This window comes from Athene noctua, chromosome 4 (genome assembly GCF_965140245.1).
Source record: "Athene noctua chromosome 4, bAthNoc1.hap1.1, whole genome shotgun sequence".
Classification (NCBI taxonomy): Eukaryota; Metazoa; Chordata; class Aves; order Strigiformes; family Strigidae; genus Athene; species Athene noctua.
Genome location: NC_134040.1, coordinates 51,469,171 through 51,489,879, shown reverse-complemented (window position 1 = coordinate 51,489,879; position 20,709 = coordinate 51,469,171). Strand labels below are relative to the sequence as shown.

General features: G+C 49.4%; 1 protein-coding gene across 2 annotated transcripts in view; it reads right to left on the bottom strand.

Moving 5' to 3' along the window:
• Positions 1 to 9,746: 9,746 nt before the first annotated feature.
• The window catches only part of G3BP2 (G3BP stress granule assembly factor 2), a 29,422-nt gene continuing 18,459 nt past the window's right edge, over positions 9,747 to 20,709 (bottom strand). Inside the window, exons 8-12 of one of the 2 annotated variants that reach the window (XM_074905356.1) lie at positions 20,160 to 20,258; positions 15,867 to 15,969; positions 13,717 to 13,845; positions 13,409 to 13,527; positions 9,747 to 12,663 (exon numbers count right to left, since the gene is read on the bottom strand). In XM_074905356.1, the coding sequence (XP_074761457.1) occupies positions 12,391 to 12,663; positions 13,409 to 13,527; positions 13,717 to 13,845; positions 15,867 to 15,969; positions 20,160 to 20,258 (723 nt within the window). In that variant the 3' untranslated portion in view covers positions 9,747 to 12,390. The remainder of the gene's footprint in view (positions 12,664 to 13,408; positions 13,528 to 13,716; positions 13,846 to 15,866; positions 15,970 to 20,159; positions 20,259 to 20,709) is intronic. The other variant, XM_074905357.1, reaches the window with a different exon arrangement.

Genomic DNA, 20,709 nt, shown 5'->3' with positions numbered 1-20,709 from the left:
ACAATGGCCCACCATATGTTTCAAAGAAAGTTCAAACATTTTAAAATTTGTGGGGTGTCACTCATATTACCGGTATTCCCCATTCCCCAACAGGGCAAGCAATTGTTGAACGTGCGCATGGCACGTTGAAGCAACAGCTTCAAAAAAACAAGAAGGGGGAATGATTGGGGAACCACCCCAGGCATGTTTAGATAAAGCAGTTTATGTTCTTAACTTTCTCCATTATGGGGATAATTCTTCTCTACCTCCTCCTTTTCAACATTTTTCCTCTCTTTTTTCAAAACAGAATTTGCAAAAGGGCATCAAAGTACATGTTAAACCTGTGGTTACTGGCCAACTGAGTGGACCATGTGAGTTATTAACCTAGAGCAGGGGTTATGCTTGTGTCTCTGCAGACGCTGGCCTGGCTGGGTTCCTGCTCGGTCTTCAGCCTGTGCTGGAACCTACATCTGGGTGAAGAACGGGTAGTTCCACAACCCAAGCAGAATGTCTGGGTAACTGGCAAACATGATACATCAGGAAACTTTCTGTCGCTCTACTGCGAGCCCTGAAAACCCATTCTCCACGTGCTTGAGGCATTGTCAGTAGACACATGGCCAGACCCACTGCACAATGTGGATCTCTGCAACTCTCCAAAAAGCTGTACGGACAATTGGGATTTGGTGTATGCTCACTTCCCTCAAGTGACACAGGAACCACAAGAACTGGAACTACTAGGATCAGTAATCATGGACAGCTGCCTGTTTTTTAATTACACAAGTAGTACAAAACGTAAAGGACAATGTAAACGCCACTTTACCAATTTATCGCAATGCAATGGCTTAGTGTGCCTATACCACTCCGAAGGTATGTCAGTCATTTGGTGTTCCCGTTGCTCTACTCCCTGGAATATTCTTGATAGGTGGGGATAGAGCACGGGGAGGACTGCCCTCAAAACTTAATGGCAGCCCATGTAGCCTTGGTCGTCTTACTTTGCTAACACCTAGTATTACAATGATACACAAAAAATTGCGACGTAAAAGGAATACACATCAATTTGCTGAGAACTGTGGTGACAAAGTAACATTTTGGAATCCAGGTGAAATTATCGCATCCTCCTTTTTTGCACCAGTAGTTGTTGCTGAGGCTGCACGAAAGAAATCAATTAATTTGGTGAGTTGGCTGAGTGGGCAGGACAGGGCTAATCACTGGCACTTAGTGGATTACTAACTGGTGTAGATAGCGTTAGACACGCTTCCTTGCACAATAGAGCTGCCATAGATTTTTTTGCTTTTAGCACGAGGACATGGGTACAAAGATTCTGAAGGAATGTGTTGTGTGAATTTATCAGATCATTCTGAATCGATCCATAAACCCACTCAGCCCCAGGGACGGCTGTTCCTCAAGGGACACGTGAGGGATGGGCATCCCTGCAGGTGGGGCAGACAGGACGGGCACCGGGGATGAGCTTCACTGCTTGTGGCACTGAGGCAGCACTGCAGCCGCCTCATCTCCTGGGGGGACAGATTGCTCCGGTTGGTTTTGCTTCCATTTTTTTTCATGGAGAAGCTTCGATCTCTTGGGGAGAAAGGTGTTGCCCAGCTCATAACCGCTGCCTGCTGGGGCCTGGCCTCCCATGCCTGCTCGCTGTCAGGTCCCTGCCTTCCCCCCTTTCCCGGTGCCAGCTGCAGGCGGCCCTGCGACACTGCCCTGCGACACTGCCCTGCGACACTGCCCTGCGACACTGCCCTGCCGCGCTGCCCTTGGCACGGCCTGTGGGTGTGGGGCGCTGGGAAGGGGCATTTCCACGGGGCCAACGCCTGCCTCGTTTAGTTTGGTCCATGCCCTCCCGGGGAGATTGGTTTTCTCCTCCAGCCTATGTTTAGCTCGGTTTGGGTTTGTCTGCCTGGTTGCACTTGTTGGGTTGGTGTTGGCGTGATAATCGCTTTGGTTTCTGTTGCAGTTTCCGCAGCGCGGCCTCTAGGGGAGCCGCCTGTCAGACCTTTAGGGGCTGAGAAACGTCCCCGTGTCCCCAGGCGTTGTGTGGTACCGGGCCGGGCCGGGCCGGGGGCGCCTGCGCGGGGCCAGAAGGGCGGCGGAGGCGGCGGCCACCGGACCCGTTTGTGTGCCCGGTTCGGGGTCGGGCGGTAGCAGCGGCGGGGCCGTGGCAATCCTCGTCCCACGAGCGGGTCCGGGCTCTGCTCTCCCCGAGCCGGTGAGGGCAGAAGCGGCCCGGGGCCGAGCGCTGCCGCGGGCAGCCGGGGAGTTGGGGGGAGCAGGGGCAGCCCCATCCCGCCGCCGGCTGCTCCTCGCTGGGGCCGGGCAGCCTCTGCCGCTCCTGGCGCGGGTCGGGCAGCGGCCGCCCGCGGGGCTCCTGCGGCGCCGGACGGGTCCCGGTGTCCGCACGGCGGGGAAGGGTCCCGGCTGCTCTGCCCGGGGGTTCCTGGCGGGCTGGGGGGAGAGGTTCCCCCTCTTGGAGGAAGTGTGGGGGGGTCCCCCACCTCCTGGGAGAGGGTTGGGGGGGAAGGGAGGGTCCCCCTCCTGGAGGAGGTTTGGGGGGGGTGAATGGGGACGTTTCCTCGGGAGGAGGTTTTGGGGGGGAAGGGGTGGTTCCCCCGGTAGGGCTTGTAGCCTTCCCTGCCCAGCTGGGCTGTGTTCCTGGGGTGCCTTGGCAAGGCTCCCCATGGCGGGCTGCACCTGTACCCAGTCGGGGTACAGGTGGGATAAAACCAAATAAAGTGATTCCCTACAACTGCTGGAGCTTCCCTAGAGACGTGGGGCTGGACCCTCCCTGCAGCGAGGGGTGCCTCCACTTCCCAAGTACTCCCCTAATTGCATCTGGGAACCCTGGGCTGGGGCTGGGCTACACTCCCCCCACCTCCTCACCATCACGTCACACACGGGGTCAGAAAAGAGAGTTTCGGCGCTGAGTTTTAAGCCCTAACATGGAGATTAAGTGCTGTGTTCTGGGGACTTGGATAGATGCAGAGTGGGTTGTGTTGGGAGCTCAGAAAGGGACTAAGTCACATGTTTTCAGCCGTTGGAAACGGAGACCAAGTCCTGTGTTTGTGGGACTAAAAATGGAGACAAAGTCTTGCGTTTTCATATTCTGAAAACAGAGACTAAGGGCTGCACTTTTGGGCCATAAAAACAAGCTCTGGGGGCTGGTTTGGGGTCTCAAAAGCAGCAGCAGAGCCCTGTGTTTCTGAAGTGCAGAAAAAGACTAAGTCATGCGTTTCCAGCACTTAAAAATGCAGGTTAAGTCGTGTGTTTCTGCAACTCAGAAAAAAGCCTGAGTAGTACTGTGTTTTGGGGACTTGGAAATGGAGGCTCAGCCAGCTGTTTTCAGCTCCCAAAACAGAGGCACAGGGAGAACTGGGTGGGAGACAGGGGGGAGTGGGTGTTGGGATCTGGGAGGGGTATGGGTAGGGTGCAGGGACCCCCACCGGAGGTGGGGGTCTGGTCACACTGGTCCCTGAAGTTAGGGAGGCTGGCATGCACCAGGCCGAATTAAATGCCTGAGATAGTCTCTGGGGTGAAAGGCACTTTTCGCACTGTCTTCGTGTGTCCAACTCTTTATTCAGGGAGTGTACAAACACCAGAATAGTCATTGAACAATAACACAAACTAATTAGTCAACGTGTGTACAGTTACGGCAGTTCATATACAAGTTATGACAGTGATTAATTTCTGACGATGCCAAGATGGGTACAATTAGCTGGAGCTTTAATTGGCTTGTATCAGGAGGGAGCATCTATTAAGGCAGAGCTAGTATCAAGAAGCAGCATCACTTCTGGAGCTGGAGCTGAAACAAGCAGGAATGTCCATCAGCAGGAGAACCTCATGGCCAGAGCTGGAGCTTCAACAAGCTGGACCTGAAGTTACCTCAGACTGAAACAAGCTGGAGTGTCCAGGAGCTAGAGCTAAAATAAACTGAAACAAGCAGCAGGAATTGAAATTACCTACAAATACCTTGCGCAGTAACACGGTGAGGAGTCCATCAGCAGGAGCTGTAAGAAGCAGGACCATCTCCTGTCCATGCATTCATTAGCTGGAGCTGTAACAGGCCATGACACCTGTCAGGCGGGGCTGCGCTCCCAGCACTACTGGACAGCAGAGCGTCCGCTCTCCAGAGAATCTGTTAGGAAGAGCCGGTGGCTGTAACAGGAGGAGTGACTATGAGCAGGAAAGTCTTATGGCTGGAGCTGTAACAAGCCAGAGTGTCCATCAGCTGGATCTGTACTCTGAGGCAGGGCTGGCCCCAGCAAGGAGCTCTGAGCAGCAGGGAGCCTGGCCTCTTCCCTCGGGGTCTAAATCCTCACCTAGTGCCTCTCTCTGCATGGAGGGTCTCTCCTGGCCCCATTCCCTAGGGCAGAAGGGAAGCGGGGGGGACCCCAGATCTCCTGGGGCAGATGGACACAAGCAAGGCAGCATTGGCATCTCCTCTGTACCTGTGGGAGTGATGCACCACACAGCCCTGAACGGCCCCACGTAATCCGTGGGAGATGCCTGTCCTCCTCCTGGGCATGGGTGACCCTTCCCACCTGCCTGCCCCTCGCTTTTGGCAGAGGCTGCCCAGCACTGCACCTGGGCAACAGGGAGGGGAGTGAGAGATGCCAACGGGAAAGCTTGGGGCTCAACCCGAAAAAAGCACATTCCTCCCCAGAACAGCAAGCGAGAAAGCACACCTTGCTGAAAGCCCTCTGCTCAGGGAGGAGCATTTCAGGCACACGATGACACCAAGCAGTACTGGGGCCGAGGATGGGCTGTTCCCCTCCAGGGCCCAGCCTGGTACAGCACTTGCCCCCCACCAGCCCCTGCCCAGGACCAGGACTGGGGGAGCCACAAGCTGCACTTTGCATCCTGCTCAACACTGCTGCCAAGCTCAGATCTAAACATCAACTAAGGCTGAACTCACCGAAGTGTAAAACATCATGTAACGCTGAACTAGGCCAAGTGAGATTCAGGAGAGGCCCAGAACAACCCGGAGCCCCATGGGGGAGCAAGGACAGGGCTATCCCCAGCCAGGCCGTGGCCGAGCGCCGTAGCAGCTGCCCTGGGGCAGCTCTGGCACAGGAGCTTCCCGCAGCTCCCCCGTGCCGCCCGCAGCGACCAGTCCCAGGCCGTGGGGCACAGCCCATCCCTGGCTTGACCTTGCTGCGGCTGGGGCCTCTGCCCAGGAGCACAGCTGGCAAGCCCCCGACACGCCGGACACACGACACAACCAGAAGCCACAAGCTAAAACGTTTTCCTCCCAAGCCAGGCTCAGCAGAGATGCGAGGTGCAGCCACCACCCTGATGCCACCGCAGCCCGGGAGCGGTGCCGACCTGAACCGCCCCGCAAACAGGACCAGCACCAGCAGCCCCACACATGGCATGTTTTCCTCCTCGGCCGCAGCCAGGCGAGGCTTCCTCAGCTCAACGTGTGTTTGGGGTGGTCCTGCGTGCCTGACCCTGTCGGACACCCCCAGAGCACGGCACAGCTGCCCCCCTGCTTCAGGGTACTCACCAGACATTTCGCCCGTGTCGGTGCCGGCTCCTCACCCTGGCGCAGGCTGAGCCTTTCGGCTGCTCCCCTGCACTGGTACCTGCGCTGGAAAACCCCTTGTGAGGCAGCGGCGGCAGCGTCTCAACAGGAAGGACGCAGCTCTGGCTCGAGCAGGAGCTCCCCGCCCGCACCACACGCCTCCGGGCTTTGCCCCGCTGCCCGGCGGAGCCTGGTGCCAGCGCCCCCCCCCGAGCCACTGCAGGCAGCTGGGGCTCCCCCATCAGCGCCATGCAGGCAGCAAAATCCGGTCAGCGAACGCAAACGCGGCTTCTACGGGGTTTAAGGACTAAAGCTGAAGCCAGTCGGTCGCTGCCCGCCCCCTGCTCCCCTCCTTTTCTGTGCACGGCCACCAGGGGCCAGGTCCGCGCTCCCGGGCGCCTGCAGCGTTCTGGGCAAACCAGGCGCAGGGCCTCCCGGGCGGGCCGGGCCCAGGGGCTTTGCCTCCTTTTCTTCCCCCCTCCCTGGCTGCAGGCCTCCGCCCGCTCCCCTCGGTCTCCGCAGTTTCTCTCCCGCAGCGGCTCTGCCTCCGCGGGGCGAGCCCGGGGCAGGGGCGGGGCGGTGCCTCCCGGTGCGGGCGCTGAGCCCCGGCGGCCGCTCGGGTGGAGGCGCTGCCGCTCGAGGAGCCTTTCCCCACGTTCTCCCGGCGCTGTAGGTGCCAAACGGGGACAGGCCGGGGATGAAACACTCACGGACACACCGGCACGGCGCGGGGCCGCCGCCCGGCCCCGCTCTCCGTCGGGTGACACGTTCACCCCCTAGGGAGGCGCCACCCGCAGGGCCCCGCCGCGGTCGTGGCGCGGCGGAGGGACGCGGGCCGGGACACACCCGGGCGCGGGGAGCGGGCACCGCGGCGCCCCCTGGCGCTCGACCGCGGGATCGCGAGCAGGTCCCCTGGCGGAGGCACCGCGGCGCAACGCGCGTCCCGCGCGGCGGCGGCCCCCGGCGGTCAAAGGCCCCTGGCGCCGCGCGGCGCCCCCTGCTGGCTGCGGGTGTCCCGGCGGTGTCCGTCCGAGCGGCCGCGGCCCCGCCACACGCCGCGCCTGGCGCACCCGGGTACCCGCTGGCGGGACACACGGGCGCACCAGCGCCGCCTCCGGGGCCGCAGCCTGCGGGGCCCTGACCGCTGCCGCCCAGGTGGTGCGAGACATGACACCCCCCCTCCCCCGCCACGCGGTAGCGGCCACCCCTTGCCGGGGGCGCCGACCGGGAGAGGGAGGGCCGGGAGGCATTTCCACGGCGCTCGCCGTTGCGGCAGGGAACCCCTCTCCGCCAGCCCCTGCAGCCCCCTCGGCTAAAGGGGCCGGCTTCTGCATCACACCCTATGGCACAGGAACATTAACCTCGGCCTAGACAGGCCTGGAGCAACCTGGTCTAGTGGAAGGGGTCCCTGCCCAGGGACTAGGTGATCTTTAAGGTCCCTTCCAACCCAAACCATGCTGTGATTCTATGTTTTAGATGCAGAGTTTTAATTTATTTTTTTCACATAAGCAACTCAAGGGATTCTGAGCCCTGGTGCAGCACTGAGTGACTGAGTCTGCTCTGCACACCACATCCTTCCTCCAACCTGCTTCCCTGAACTATTTTTCTTCCCACAACACAGAAAATTCTGTGTTTTGCTCCAACTCTTAGGGAAATCTTCACGTGGGGTCTGGGAGCACATGGCTGCAGACTGCAGGGAGCAACAGGGGCTGACACACCAAGGAAAAACTCACCGCTCCTTGCTGCTCCACAAAACACCAGCAGCTCCCACTGCACCTGCTGAGAGAAAAGCCGCCACGCTCCAGCCAGGTGCAGTGGTACCACTCCTGCCCCTGCAAAGCTCCGGCCCAGCTGTCACACTCTGCCCAGGGGCTCCCCGAACAGGCTCGTTCCTTCTCTTTGCTGCAGAGGGGAGCTGGGCCAGAGAGAAGACTTGGTCCTGATGATCTAAATGATCACCTCCTCTGTACCCAGCAGATGCCCAAACACCCCTCACCTCCCCCCGTGCCCTCCTGGCAGAGCACACCCGCCCCGTACCTGCTGCGGGAAGGGCACAGCGACCAACAGCTGACAACGGCTCCTGCAAGTTTGTGCATCTGGTCCATCAGGACAAACATGGTGACAACACGTTGCCTGGAGCAGCATTTCAGTAGACGCACTTTCGGCTGTCACCCCTGCAGGGCCCAACAGGGCTGGGAAGGTCTCACATCCCACCAGATGCTTTGTTTTACCAACTCCAGGTTTAATTTCTGCACCTTACTTCTTGAGGGGCTCGAGGATTTCAAGGTTACAGAAAGGTCTGCAATTAAAACTGCACTGAAATAAGGCAGCCCAGAAGGGCATTGTGCCCGCAGCTGCAAAAGCTGCGGTCAGCTCTAATTCATACACGTACAAAAATGCACACACAGACACACTGACCTTCACACTGTTCCCACTTGCCAGAGGGAAGAGCAAGTGCTGCAGAGACAGCATCAGAAGCACCGCTACCGAGATGCCTCCTCTCAGCCCAGGAGACACCACTCAGAACACGAGTGAAAGGTACAGACAGCCTGGGCTGGTTTTCTTCCCCTTGCAAGGAGCCAAACTTTAACCATGGACACCAGGAGGAGCTTTCCCAAGGATTATCAGACAGCCTGCAGTCTTCTTCCATTATGTCTCATAAATCCACTTTTCCCAACTGTATTTCCTCACATGAAATGCAAAACCCCAGCCGTCACTGTGACTGCAAAGGCCTCTCTAACATCCACAAAAGTTTAAAACGGTACCTTAGTGTGGGCTCTGCCTGCACACAGTTACCACCAAGGGAACAGACACTGTATGACATTCTTCCGCTGCCCCCTGGCATCTCCTCACTTTTTATTCTCTTCTAAGAGCCCCCCAGCCATCACATTGACTATTACCTTGCTCCGTTTCAACCACATAAAAAGAAAAAAAATCTGTGCAGGCTGATCATGACACAGAGTCATTCACAAAGCCTAAACATCAGCTCAGGTGCTGATAAAATGTTCTCTTGAACAATTTTAAATACCTAAGACTTCATGGCACAAGTAAAACTAGGTCCTGGCTGATCTTGTTCGGTTTCAGATACTGTTATCTCTGCCACCTCCTCCCCAGCCCCAGGCCAGTATGACTCTGCAGGACTCCGCAGTTGACCTCCTATGGCGGTGTGGAGGTCTGAGTGCTGCAGGCCCTCAGGAGACGGCACCCAGGGCATCGTGTTTCTTCGGGGGTCTCTGGCACCAGCAGATCTCATGGCTGTTGAGGTTGCTCCTCTGAGGACTTTCTCGTGACTTGGGCTTAGGGGTCCTTCTGCAGGATCTCATTTTTTCATTCCGGGATTTCAACTCACACAACTGTGCAACTTTTCAGACACTGCCAAGGTGTGTGCTGGGCAGCAGACTTCAAGACACAGCAGAAAGTGACTACCCAGAGCAGAACACTTCTGCATAGATTCCATGACTCAGTTTATCTACAAGCAGTGTAAGAATGACCCTTTTACCAACCTTTTTGGGTAAATGCTGGCACAGGCAATGCCACCAAACACAGGAAGGGCAAAACCAGGGGTTATATTGCAGTGTGACAACCAGTTCCATAGTACCAAGAGCAAGTGACACTAACGTTGAGAATGAGCAACTCCAGATGGGTTTTTTTTAAAGGCAACTCAGCTCTCGTTCCTCCCAGCACCCGCTTAAGCCGAGTCCCCAAAGCCAGCTGCCACAGCCCCCACAGCTTGGCAGGATGCGGGCGGATCCCGCCTGGGACGTATCGGAGAGGAGCTTCCATCCTCCCGGGGCCACGCGTGCCCCAAGGGGAGCCGAGCGGCAGGTCAAGGGACTGCCTTGCACTGCGGGCAGTGCCTTGCTGGCCCCCCGCAACACCGACCAACCACTTCCCATTTCCTCGCCTTTCAGCTCTGGAGCCGGAGCGACCCAAGCCAGGACCCGTCACAAGGCGTGAGGGGACCAGGACAGCTTCTCAGCAGCACTGGCAGGGTTCCAACCCTTGTGTCTTCTCAAGCCAGCCAGGGAAGGAGTTCACGCTGCCATGACAAACCAGAGCGTACTGACACCACTCAAGTCAACCACTTCAACCGAAGTATGTGACACTGCACTAGTACGGCTCCCACCGCCACCTGACAAGCTGGCAACGATGTTATAAAAAAAGCATTTTCTGTACAGCAAGGGATGACAGTGTTCTACGGTGACCTGCATTCAAGAGAATTAGGGACATGGATAAATGCTGCAGACATCAGTAGTTTATTGGTATGTTTAGTCAAAACACATTCAGAATGGAAACTTAAAAAGTAAAAATACTTTCCACCTGCAACAATTAAACTAGAATCTACTAGCATATAATGCTTGACACGTTACAGCAATAAAGATGGTAATCCACTGTCTTGTATACCTACTAAAGCCAAGATGGTCAGCCAAGTTTGTTGAAATAGAACCGTAATGACAAAATACTCCCACCATCCACAAATCAGCAACTAACAGTAATGGTCAGTGAATCCCTTCCTTTGCTCTAAGAGGTACATTTACTATCAAGAGGGTCGAGAACACGTACGAGTCCACAGTACAGCAGGTGAGCTATCACCATGTAAACTTCTCCGGGTGACGTTCCAACAGTTGTTCATGTCACTTAAACAAGAAGCAAGCCAGAAAGCAGAATGGCTCAGTAGCTCTTTTTAATACTCTGTTTTTTGTAGTTGAGATTATTCCCAGGGCCATTTGCCAAACAAAGGAATCAGGTGGCAGCAAAACACCACAGCACTACAGAAGGAGGAGAAAAAAAAAAAAAGCTACACAAAACCCACTGGTGACAAACTGCTGATGACAGCAATTTGTCCCAAGGCTTCAAACCTAAGTAGTGTTGCTGTATGGTGAGCAGTTCAAGTACTATAGATTTCCAGGTAACAGCTGAAAAGTGTAAGACCTTCAACAAAAAACTGAAATATGAAAATGAAAACTGGTAGAAATGCGCCCCGGAAAAAAACGTGTATGAAAATAGTGCAAGACTTACCATCGAACACAGAAGACCTCAAGTCTGGGAGAAAACAGACAGATGCCGCTTCGCTTTGCCTAACGTATCAGAAAAATAATCCTCCAACTTACTCGAAAACAGCAAATGATTGCATAATCCAGAGACAGATTGCTATGACGCCCTATCTGCTGTTGCTTGAAATTGCAATTATTTTATTTGAGGTCTTCCGTGCTCAGAAGCAGCTTTAAGTGGTCACACTTTCGCACCGACGCACCCAGACACCCCCCTTTGACTCCTGACGCCTCGGAGCTGGGCGCTTGCTGCACGCCCTGGCATTGAGCCAAGCTGTGCTGTCTGCTGCAGCTGCTGTTCACGGGAACGTGCTCCAGAACATCATCCAGAAACAGACCTCTCCACGGGAAAAAAACCCCAGTCAGACTGAAGAAGAGGATGTCTCCTTTCTAGCCTTCCGTCCAGAGCCACGCAAGTGTCAACTTCAGCTGAGAGTTATGTGCAAAATGAGTAAGAGTTTTTAAAAAGTGCAACTGGAAAATGCAAATACTTAAAGAGCTGCTGTTTTGTTCTCTGAAAATTGCAGTATCCTCGTTTGATAAGCTCACCCTCACAAAGGATGCTCAGTTCTACCAATTACGAGCTGGCCAAAAGCATTCACCGTTCCTTGACTGACTTCTGAAATTCACGTCCAAGAGAGATTTCAACTCCGTTTTCTTTAACTTTGACACTGATTAAAGAAAACAAACAACCTGGAGACTACTCGGATGCCTTCTTCCTCCCTTCCCCCCCTCTGCAAAAAAACAGGCGAACTTGTTAATTGAAGAGCAAGGTGGATCATAATTTTAGCAACGTTTACTGATTGAAAGATACTGCAATTTTTTTTAATACAATTTTTCAACGATTTCCTTTAAATGCTTTGCAGCCGATTGGCTTTGCAGCACAGTAATTCATACACTATACTGTACAAAATCACCAGCAAGACTGGAATGATGTATTCATAGAAGGCACCATCATGCTTATTACATTACCAGAGAACTCAAATACAGTCAAGACAAATTTCACTGTACAATGCTTATCGAAGGGGAAAGGGGAAGGAGGAGTGTGTTGAGCAGCCATCCCTGTACTGAAGAGGGGCAGATAGAAAAATCTGACGTGAGCTATCAAACTTGTTGCGTACTCAGGGCTACGACTGAAACTCTGGGTTCTGTTTAGTTTACAGCTAAATGGATTCCTTCTGGAATAAACTTGTAGTCTTATTAAGGTTTGTGTGTGTACATATGTTGGTCACAGCAAGCAGATCAGATGCCCGCATCATTTCACAAGCTATTCTGTCTGAGTAAGAGGATGAAGGGTTTTTTTCCTCCGATGCCTCCTGCAGATGTCAGTATAAATGAGTTCAGAGTACCCATTAGTGCATTTTGATGAGTGCGTAAACACGAGTTTGTTTGGAGTCGAGTGTTCTAAGTAGGAAAAAAAAAAAGGCAAGCTTCTCCAATTGCACTATTTGTGTTTCCAACAGTAATAGGCAGAAACAGTAACACTTACACAAAATGTGCAGCAGAGGCTTTTTGACTGAAAGGACCTGAATTCTACTGGGCATGTCCTTTAGTTCATTTTTGTTGCAAATAGTTAACCGGTCTTTTTTTTTTTTTTTTTTTTTCAGTCCTCAATTCTCCAAGTCTACATTTATAAATTAACAGTGTGACTCCTGTTGTGAAACTGGGGAAAGAACATCCACCTCAATTTAAACTGGAAACCAAAGGATGCTTTCACATCAAAGAAATGATCAGAAGGGCTGTGTCACATTCCAAAGCCAAAAAAAATTAACAAGAATGCAAACACGATGGATAATGTACCACTGCCAAGACTGTCTGCCCACAGTGGAGATTTCAGCGACGCTGTCCAGTGAAACGGCCTTCCATTTGCCCGGTTCCTCGTCCAGAGCCAAGTTTCTGTGCCATGCCACCTCTCGGAGGGGGTCCTCTTCCGTCACGGTCTCGCATCATGCCACCACCCACTATTCCACGGGGACCCCCAGGGCCTCTATCATTGCGCCGAATATCCCTACGATCATCGCCTCCACCTCGGGTCTCTCTTTCACGAGCGGCTCTTGTTTTTTTCTCTTCTACGTTCAAGCGCACCTCACCCCGGAACATAATAGGCTTATAGGGAAAAGCGTTCAATGCACACATTAGTCACCATTTCACAGAGTCCATTTATACAAGGCATATGAAAACGCTTCTTTCGCTGCATGCCTCAGCCTACCTTCACTTACATGTGGAAGATAAAAACTAACTGTTAATGGTTGCCTGCAGCACACAACCTTAGCCCTAGAGGTCTAGAGTAAATGGAATGGCGTTTTTAAATTAATTTGGCATGCAAGGAATTAAAATGCCTTTCTCAAGTAAGGGCAGGGTTGTCTTTAGCCTCTCCACTGCCAGCTTTAGCCTTTTACCTTCAGGGCTAAAGTTCCTGAAGAATTGCTCTACCAGGTCGCACTCCCACATACTAGAAATGAAAACTGCTTCCTTCTCCTCTCCAATTCCTCAAGCCACCAGTGCATATAACCCTGCTCCTCTTTTTCAGCCCCAGGATGCAGAATTCAGAGATCCATGTGATGTCCTTCAAAAGGTTACATACGTGACTTTCACCTTAAAAGGATCTCTAAAAATAAGCACTGAGCTCCACGTGATGTCTATGTGCAGAGGTAAAAAAACCTGAATTCGGTATGATGCGGTTTGAGGAACCCTGGCACAGCTTTTGTAAGATACAGAACACCCCTGACAGGATGAATATGCCAAAACTAGGTTTTTCTTACAACTGCTGTTTTTTAAGAGATGACCCCCACTATGTGGGGCCTAGGGCATTCAGTCCATCCTTTGATGGCTACTCAATGCCAATACTTACTTTTGCAACTAAAATTCGCTGGACCGGCTCAGAATCATCAAATACAACAAAACCAAAATTAGGCAGTTTTCCTCCCACTCCTTTAGTATTTATGCGAAGTTCTACCACATTTCCAAAGCCTGAGAAAACACAAGGGAAAAGCCATGTTATCAAAAACCACAGTGCCAGCTCTACCACCCCTGATTTGTTCCAGACAACACCTGTAGCGTTACATCACATAAAAATTCTCGTGTGCTCCTAAGTGAACATTACATGACTTTTCAACACGGTTTTTCTTCTTAGCCTCTGCAGCTGAAACTGCTACTTACTCATGAAAAACTCTTTCAGTTCACTCTCATCGATATCATGTGGCAAGTTCCCAACAAAGAGCTGGTGGCTGTCTGGATAGCGAATTATCCGACGATTATCCGACTCATTTTGTTCCATGTCCCCTCTCCCTGTCGTCAACAAAGAGAAGACAGAGCTGAGGTTAGAAGATGTGTGTAGATTTGGATGAATACATCTACGAACAGCACCAAGCACATTCACCCAAACAAATCTGTACCTTCAACTCTTGAGCTTACATTTACCATGAGTGATACAGTGAGGAGGATACTATCTGCCTGTTTACATAGTCCTGACAATTTTGTAATAATACCACAAAGTATTTGTTTTCTTTTCATCTGGTTTCCCTGTTTAGGTTAAATAACTCCATGTTAAGTAAAGCATTTGGCAAGTTTAAGAGGTTCTTGTCATATCTTAAATTGTTATACTGAAGAGGAGCTCACTACATATTAAAACGTGCTTTTTAAAAGATTGGGATTTAAGTCACCTCTTCATCAATTCCTTAGCACAGTAACAGTATCCTTACTTCAGCACTCATATTAAAAACCATGTTCCAGTCACCTATCTGGTTTTCATCCTCCACCATTTTGTCCCAAATACAAGTGAGAGTACCTCAGAGTCTCTCCAGCTCAACCAAAGTATTAGTATGCTTAGTAGCAGGCAAGATAAAATCTTTCCTGGTATCTCCCTACAAAACCATTACCTGCCTCCTCGCAGTGTGACAGCAGCACACTGCTACCCCTTTTTGTACCTCAAGTATTACAGTGGAGGTATGTACCTCTTCCTCTCCTCATCCTCCCCTACAAGCCCATTTACAACAAGCTTGTTAGCTCATTTGAAAGGTTTCCTTCAGCAGATAAAACAACTCTCTGACTTCCTCAGAGAGTAAGACCGTAGGGCTGAAGCTCTACCATTTGGTCAACTGAGATTTCAGCTTTTTCTCTCCTTCCTCTGTCACCTCCCCATGGAGGGAGGTCAGAATTAAAAGACTCGGGCTCCGTTACAAGTTTTCTGTATGACTTGTATTACATCCAAGAGTAGACGAAATGCAGATCTGCAACTTGAGTTAGTCACAAATTGCAGCTTTTGCTCCCTGCTGCAGATGACTTATTAAAGAACCAAGAAATGTTAACCTGTAGCAGATGTCACAGTTCTTTCTCAGTGCCTTTAATTCTTTCAGTTTCAGTGCTGTCCCCAAGTGAAGACACACTTGCATTGATCAAAGCCAAAAGTACTTTTAAGCCTGATCTGTCCCACAGTTTGGCATGCACTTACTTAAAAACTTCATTAGAATCAATTTTAGCTAGAGCTGGTGGAGCAGCTTAGAGTCACTGAGACTTAACCACTTCTGCAGGCAGTGCTCCGCCAGCTCACGTTATCACTTCAGAATAACCACAAATACCACCCCTCCACTTAGAACTCATCACTTCTTTCCACACTTAGGGAAGTCAATGAACTGATCAACAACCTCTAACTCTGGGCCTTTGACAAGATTGCTTTTGCCCAGCACTGTGCTGGGGTTTGCCAACCGACCAGGCTGGACTGGTGAATGCAACTCAGAAGGCTTTTGCCTCTCAACACCGCTTCTGACAACTGTCAAGTAACATGCATGTTTTCTAGCCAGACCATCCTACAGATTCGGATATTCCATATGAGTAAGAAAATGCAGAGAGCTGGCTGCTCATAAACTAAGGCAAAATGAGACAGCCAAAATGAGAATGGTATTTTAGACAATTACACAAGATGGAAAAATACGTATAAAATTATTAACCGACTGAGGCTGACACAGTGCAAAGGTTTTCTTCCAAAACAAAGAGCAACAACAGACATTTTAGAGCTCTCACTTCCAAGGTTCAGTAAAACTAGAGGACATGGAAAAAACCCCATCAGACTTCCATACCAGCTGTTTAGAACTGCATCAAGCCACATGAAAAGTACTCAAGCGTATAAGCAAGTGGCCTGGCTATTAAAAAACATTTCAGCAAAACAGAAGCTTGGAAGTAATGCCTGATCTTTTGCAACAACTCATCACCAGCCTGGACTCCAAATACAATACAAGTTACAGACAACACCCGCCAAGGAGACACCGCTCATTAATTAGTCCCAAGCAGACACACAAGCTGATCCACATTACCTGGTCGAGGTCCTCGGGGTGGAAAACCTGGTCTTTCCCTGGGACGTTGTTCACGTACACGAGGAGGTTGAGACTGAGCTTCAGGTTTAGTTTCAACTCTTGGCTAAAACAGGAGGAGAATATGCGTTATTAAACACCGGCCCAGCAAAAAACCCCAAACCCCTAAAATTCACCAAAATCAAAAAAACCCACAACACAAGACATAGATAAGCAGCATGCACAAAACAAACTCCTGAAGATATACATCCATGTCGATGTGTTTGGGAATACATTTTTTTCACCTCTATAAATTCCTCTGTACCAATCCAGGACTGCAGTGTTCAGTTATCTCTGCTAAAAGGTGCAAAGCAAACATCTCTCAATCAGAGCGTCTCCCCAAAACATGGCTAAGGTGAATTTTCCATGTTTGACCAGGCATTGAGACCCCAACACTCCATTATTCAAGAATCCCTTGACCCGACTAAAAACCCCAGATAGATGAAATAAAGCTTCCTCATGCCAAGCTCAAACGTCATGGATTAGGGGGTAGTCTTAGATGAACACGAAAAGATATGCAAATCACATTTTCTGTCTGAATCCTTGAGGGATTCTTTTCCTCGAGTGCAGAACAACTATAAGGAAAGTACCAAAAAGAAAGAGGAGAACAAAACAAAAGCCCTCAGAAACGTAGTATGTCTGATACAATAAAGCCACATGAAATGACAATTTCTACAGACTACCTGCTGAGGATATTCTTCAACTTTCCTGATGTCAAGACCGTGATGCTCGAAGTACACCCTTCATATTCTCAGGAACTAGAACACCTATTCCATTTTTGGCAAGCAAAAAATGCTTTTAAAGGTAATTTGAGAAGAAGAGACAGAACAGTAAAAAATTTTTCTATGCAGCCTGTTGGTTACTGAAGCTATTTCCAACATTTTTAAAATTCCATTTTCTGTACAACAGCCCAGCAGCTGCTGCTGTGCTGGATTCTTATCTTAGAAAAACAAAGTTATCCTTCAGAACACAAAAAAGAACACTAGCCTCCAAGGAAGATTAAAGACAAGGACAATGGCTACAGGCCCAGACTGCTGTGGAGAAGTAGTTTATGTTAAACATCTCCCTTATTTTCCTTTAAGGACTAAAAAAATTGTATTTTTCATGAAACATGCAGGTATTAACACACAACATAAATGTTTTGGCCTTTCTATCACTCGTTAGAATTAGCTTGTCCTTCCAGCATTTCTAGGATCATTTTTTCAATTCCAAGAATAAGCTAGAAAAATCAGCCTTCCTGTTAAATCTCTTTCCATTATACCTCCTCATGGGTAACTGGAGTCCTCCTGCCATCTTTTAGTCACACACCTTTACTGCATTATAATTTATACCTCAAAAGCGAAACTTGATACATTCAGACCCACTTTCTTCGATACTTATGGCTATCATGCTTAAATTCTCAGTCCTTCCCTCAACCACAGCAAAGACTTGGTAAGTCACTGGTGTCCTTCTAGTCAATCCCAAACACCAGTTAACTTTTATCCGCTTGCTTTGCATTTCACTGAACATCACACAAGTACCCTCTGTCTACCCAAACAACAGCCAGCCAGACGCAGTAGGTGCTTTCTAATCAGCATCATCCCTTTCACAGAGGGACTGCCTCAGCGTTCTCAGGCACAGAGTAAGAATTTCAACAGAAAACGACTACAGGGGCGCTCAGCCCAGGAGTCAGGTATGCCGCAAACCTCAGTCTAATGGAGATTTGAGAACAGTTAAGAAAAAGGTGACATGGTCTCTTCAGGAGCTCACTTGAGGAAGGAAAGGGACCTCTTTCTGCTACAGCAATGCTACTAGCAATGACAGCCAAACCAGCCACAAGTCAGCCTTTACTCACCAAATCTGTAATTAAATATCCCCCTGAAACAGAGGAGGATGGGACACAAAGAGCAAGAGAAGGCTGGTACAATTCTATTTTAAGTCTTACAAGGCTTAAAAGTTTCTCTAGAGTGAGATGCCTGCCACAATCAAAATATATGCATGCAAAGAACCAACTAGCCAAGCAAACAAGCAAGAAACCACACTTCACATGAAACACAGGAAAAATCCACATCATCTCACCAGAATCCCAGTAGCTATGTCAGATGCATACCTCAGATAGCTAACACACTGAGGTAAATGTGGACCACATAACTTACTAAAGGCACTCATCAACCTCTGCCACAAAGGCACTATAGATTGTAGAAGAGTCTATCCAGAGTCCAAACAGATTTAAGGTGGTGAGAGAATGCAGCGTCTACAAACAGATCCATCCCTGAACTTGCTGCTTCCAAGCCAGGAGACAAGTGTCAGGGAGCACTCTGCCTGCCTCTGCCCCTCCGGCACCCCACAACAGCTGATCTGTTAATGCAAATGGGAAGTCAGAATATCTGAAAATGCTGTGAAGAGAAGGCCTGATATATCAGTGTAGGCAGGTTGATTTCTAATTGTCCACTAGAAGAAAAAGAGCAAAAAATGCTGACCTGTTTAACTCCACAGCTGTGAATAAACAGGAACTGGTTTATATCCAACACAGTATGTGTGCAGTCTTTTGAGACGTTCTGAATTAATACTATAGAGATTATATTTTTAACTTCATTAAAGACAGGGGAAAAACTGGAGCGATGCAAAAAAAGGAATTAGAAGGGCAGTTAACATCTGCTTTGTGACATCACTGATGCTGGCTAGAACAACATCCCAAAGGAGCCACCCACCCACTACTGCAATCTACTGTCCTCATTTACATGCACAGGTTCTAGCATTACTGGATCCAACAGAACAGGAAAAAGCTGCTACTGATCTGTACTGTAACCCACTGTAGAAATTGTTCAGGTGCCTGTCCTATTAGCTTTCTGTATACCATGTCTGAAAAGCATGCAAGAAAAGGAGCTAAGAATTGACTAATTCTGTCTCCAAAAGAGCAGAGGGTTTAAATTCTTGCCACTTTGGTACTGTTCAGAAACTTCCACACAGAATTAAACATGAAGTCACAGCAAAAGCAATCTAAAAGGCAGAAAGCATGACAAGCTGCAGACAACACAAAAGAGTTTAAGGGGACATCTAAAAGTTATATTCTCCTCTCTTGTACAGACAGTTTTAAATTATTTTTGCAGTCATATTACAAAAATCCACCCTCTCTATGGCAGATAAATCAAAACCAATTTTGGTTTTGCCTAAGGAAAATCTGTTCTGTACTAGAAAAATCACAGTTTTTACAGCTCAAATATCACCTAAATGCTCAAAGCCCTGTTGAGGCTGATGAAGACAGACAGGCTTCCCAACCCATTATGGAGCCAACACGTGATTCCATGACAGCCCTGTCAGACCAGAAGCAATGCCATACAAGGTGGGGTTTTTTGTACATTTTTTTTTCCTGTTTTCTTTTTTAACATGCATTTAACTCAAGGGCAATCCTAAACAGGCTCCTCTCTGTCAGTAAAAAATGGAGCAGAAACCAGTACAAAAACAACAGCTGCAATACCCCAGCCACTCTACTGAAAATTGCAGTCTTTTAAAAAGGTTGGACATGAGCTACCATGACATACAGTGCTTCAGTATACAGTGTCAGTAGAAGAGGTTAAAGCATACATTTTCTATTTTGAGGGTTTTTATATGGATAGAGGCAGCTGAATTGAGAGTCTCAGACCGTCTCACACCAGCTTGGCATGTGCAGGACATGAGCTATCACCCGGTCAAACTTTCTTTCCTCTTTCCCCTCCTCACCCAGTCAACCTAGGAATGGGAAGATAGCATTGCCCTGGCAAGGAAATGTGAATCCTTCCATTCCTCTCACAGTCATAAGTTGGTACAGGGTTCCGTGACAAGTTAATTATAATGGATAATGAAATCCAGCATACTTCTGTAGACATCAGCCTTACAAGGCAATCTTGCACCTTCTCAGAAATGGTGCTATCCCTTTTTACTGCTGGGGTACTTCCACAAATGAAATACCCCCTTCAAACACACTTTAGAAAAATACCATTTTGTGGGGAATTGTTTTCTTTTTCCCCTGTAAACCAAACCATATCCCATTAAGATAGGTCAAAAAAATTTCAGTAGTGATTTCCTGTTTCCACACAAACAGATTTTAACGTCACCATCACCCAAAGTTACACCTGTTATGTGTACGTGCCTTTGCTTGCGACAGAAGGTGAGTGCATTAACATTTAAGACACAATTAATTTGTGCAATTTAAGTCAAACAAATTGATCTGTTAATTTAAAGAACTGAAGCAGTTTGCAGAAGTAATGAGACAATCCAAGGTGTTCACAGATGGGTTACCTGTGAGACTGGTGCTTTAACATGGGGTGGAATTCCAGAGGAAGAAACAGTACCACTAGGAGGCAGGTTTTTACTGGTCACTGAAGCCCAAGAGAAAGCCTGCAGGAAATGCAACAAACCTAGGCTACTAATCATGGCAAACCACTGACATTCCTACAGGGAAACTCGTCTGCTGAAAATACACTTTTGGTTCATATCTGACTATTAATTAATTGTTGTACAGGCATTACAACGAAGATACAGAAGGATTTGCAGTTCTAGCCATCTGTGGACTCCCAAAAGCAGGGAGCAAGTGTGTACCATGCCCACTATCCCTACCAGAGAGAGCCCAGTTCCCTCAGCATCCCCAGATCACTGCTTTCCATGAGGTAACCAAACCTAGGGCTGAACACCCTGTCGTGTTAAGTGTCTTCTGCACAAAGAAAGAAAGTGGATGCCAGAACTTAGAAGTAAAAATGGAAAAGAGAAAAAGGATTGGGAAAAAACCCCACCAACCCAAAACCAGGAGACACACCAGAACTAGAAAATAACCTCTCTCCAGCTTTCACTG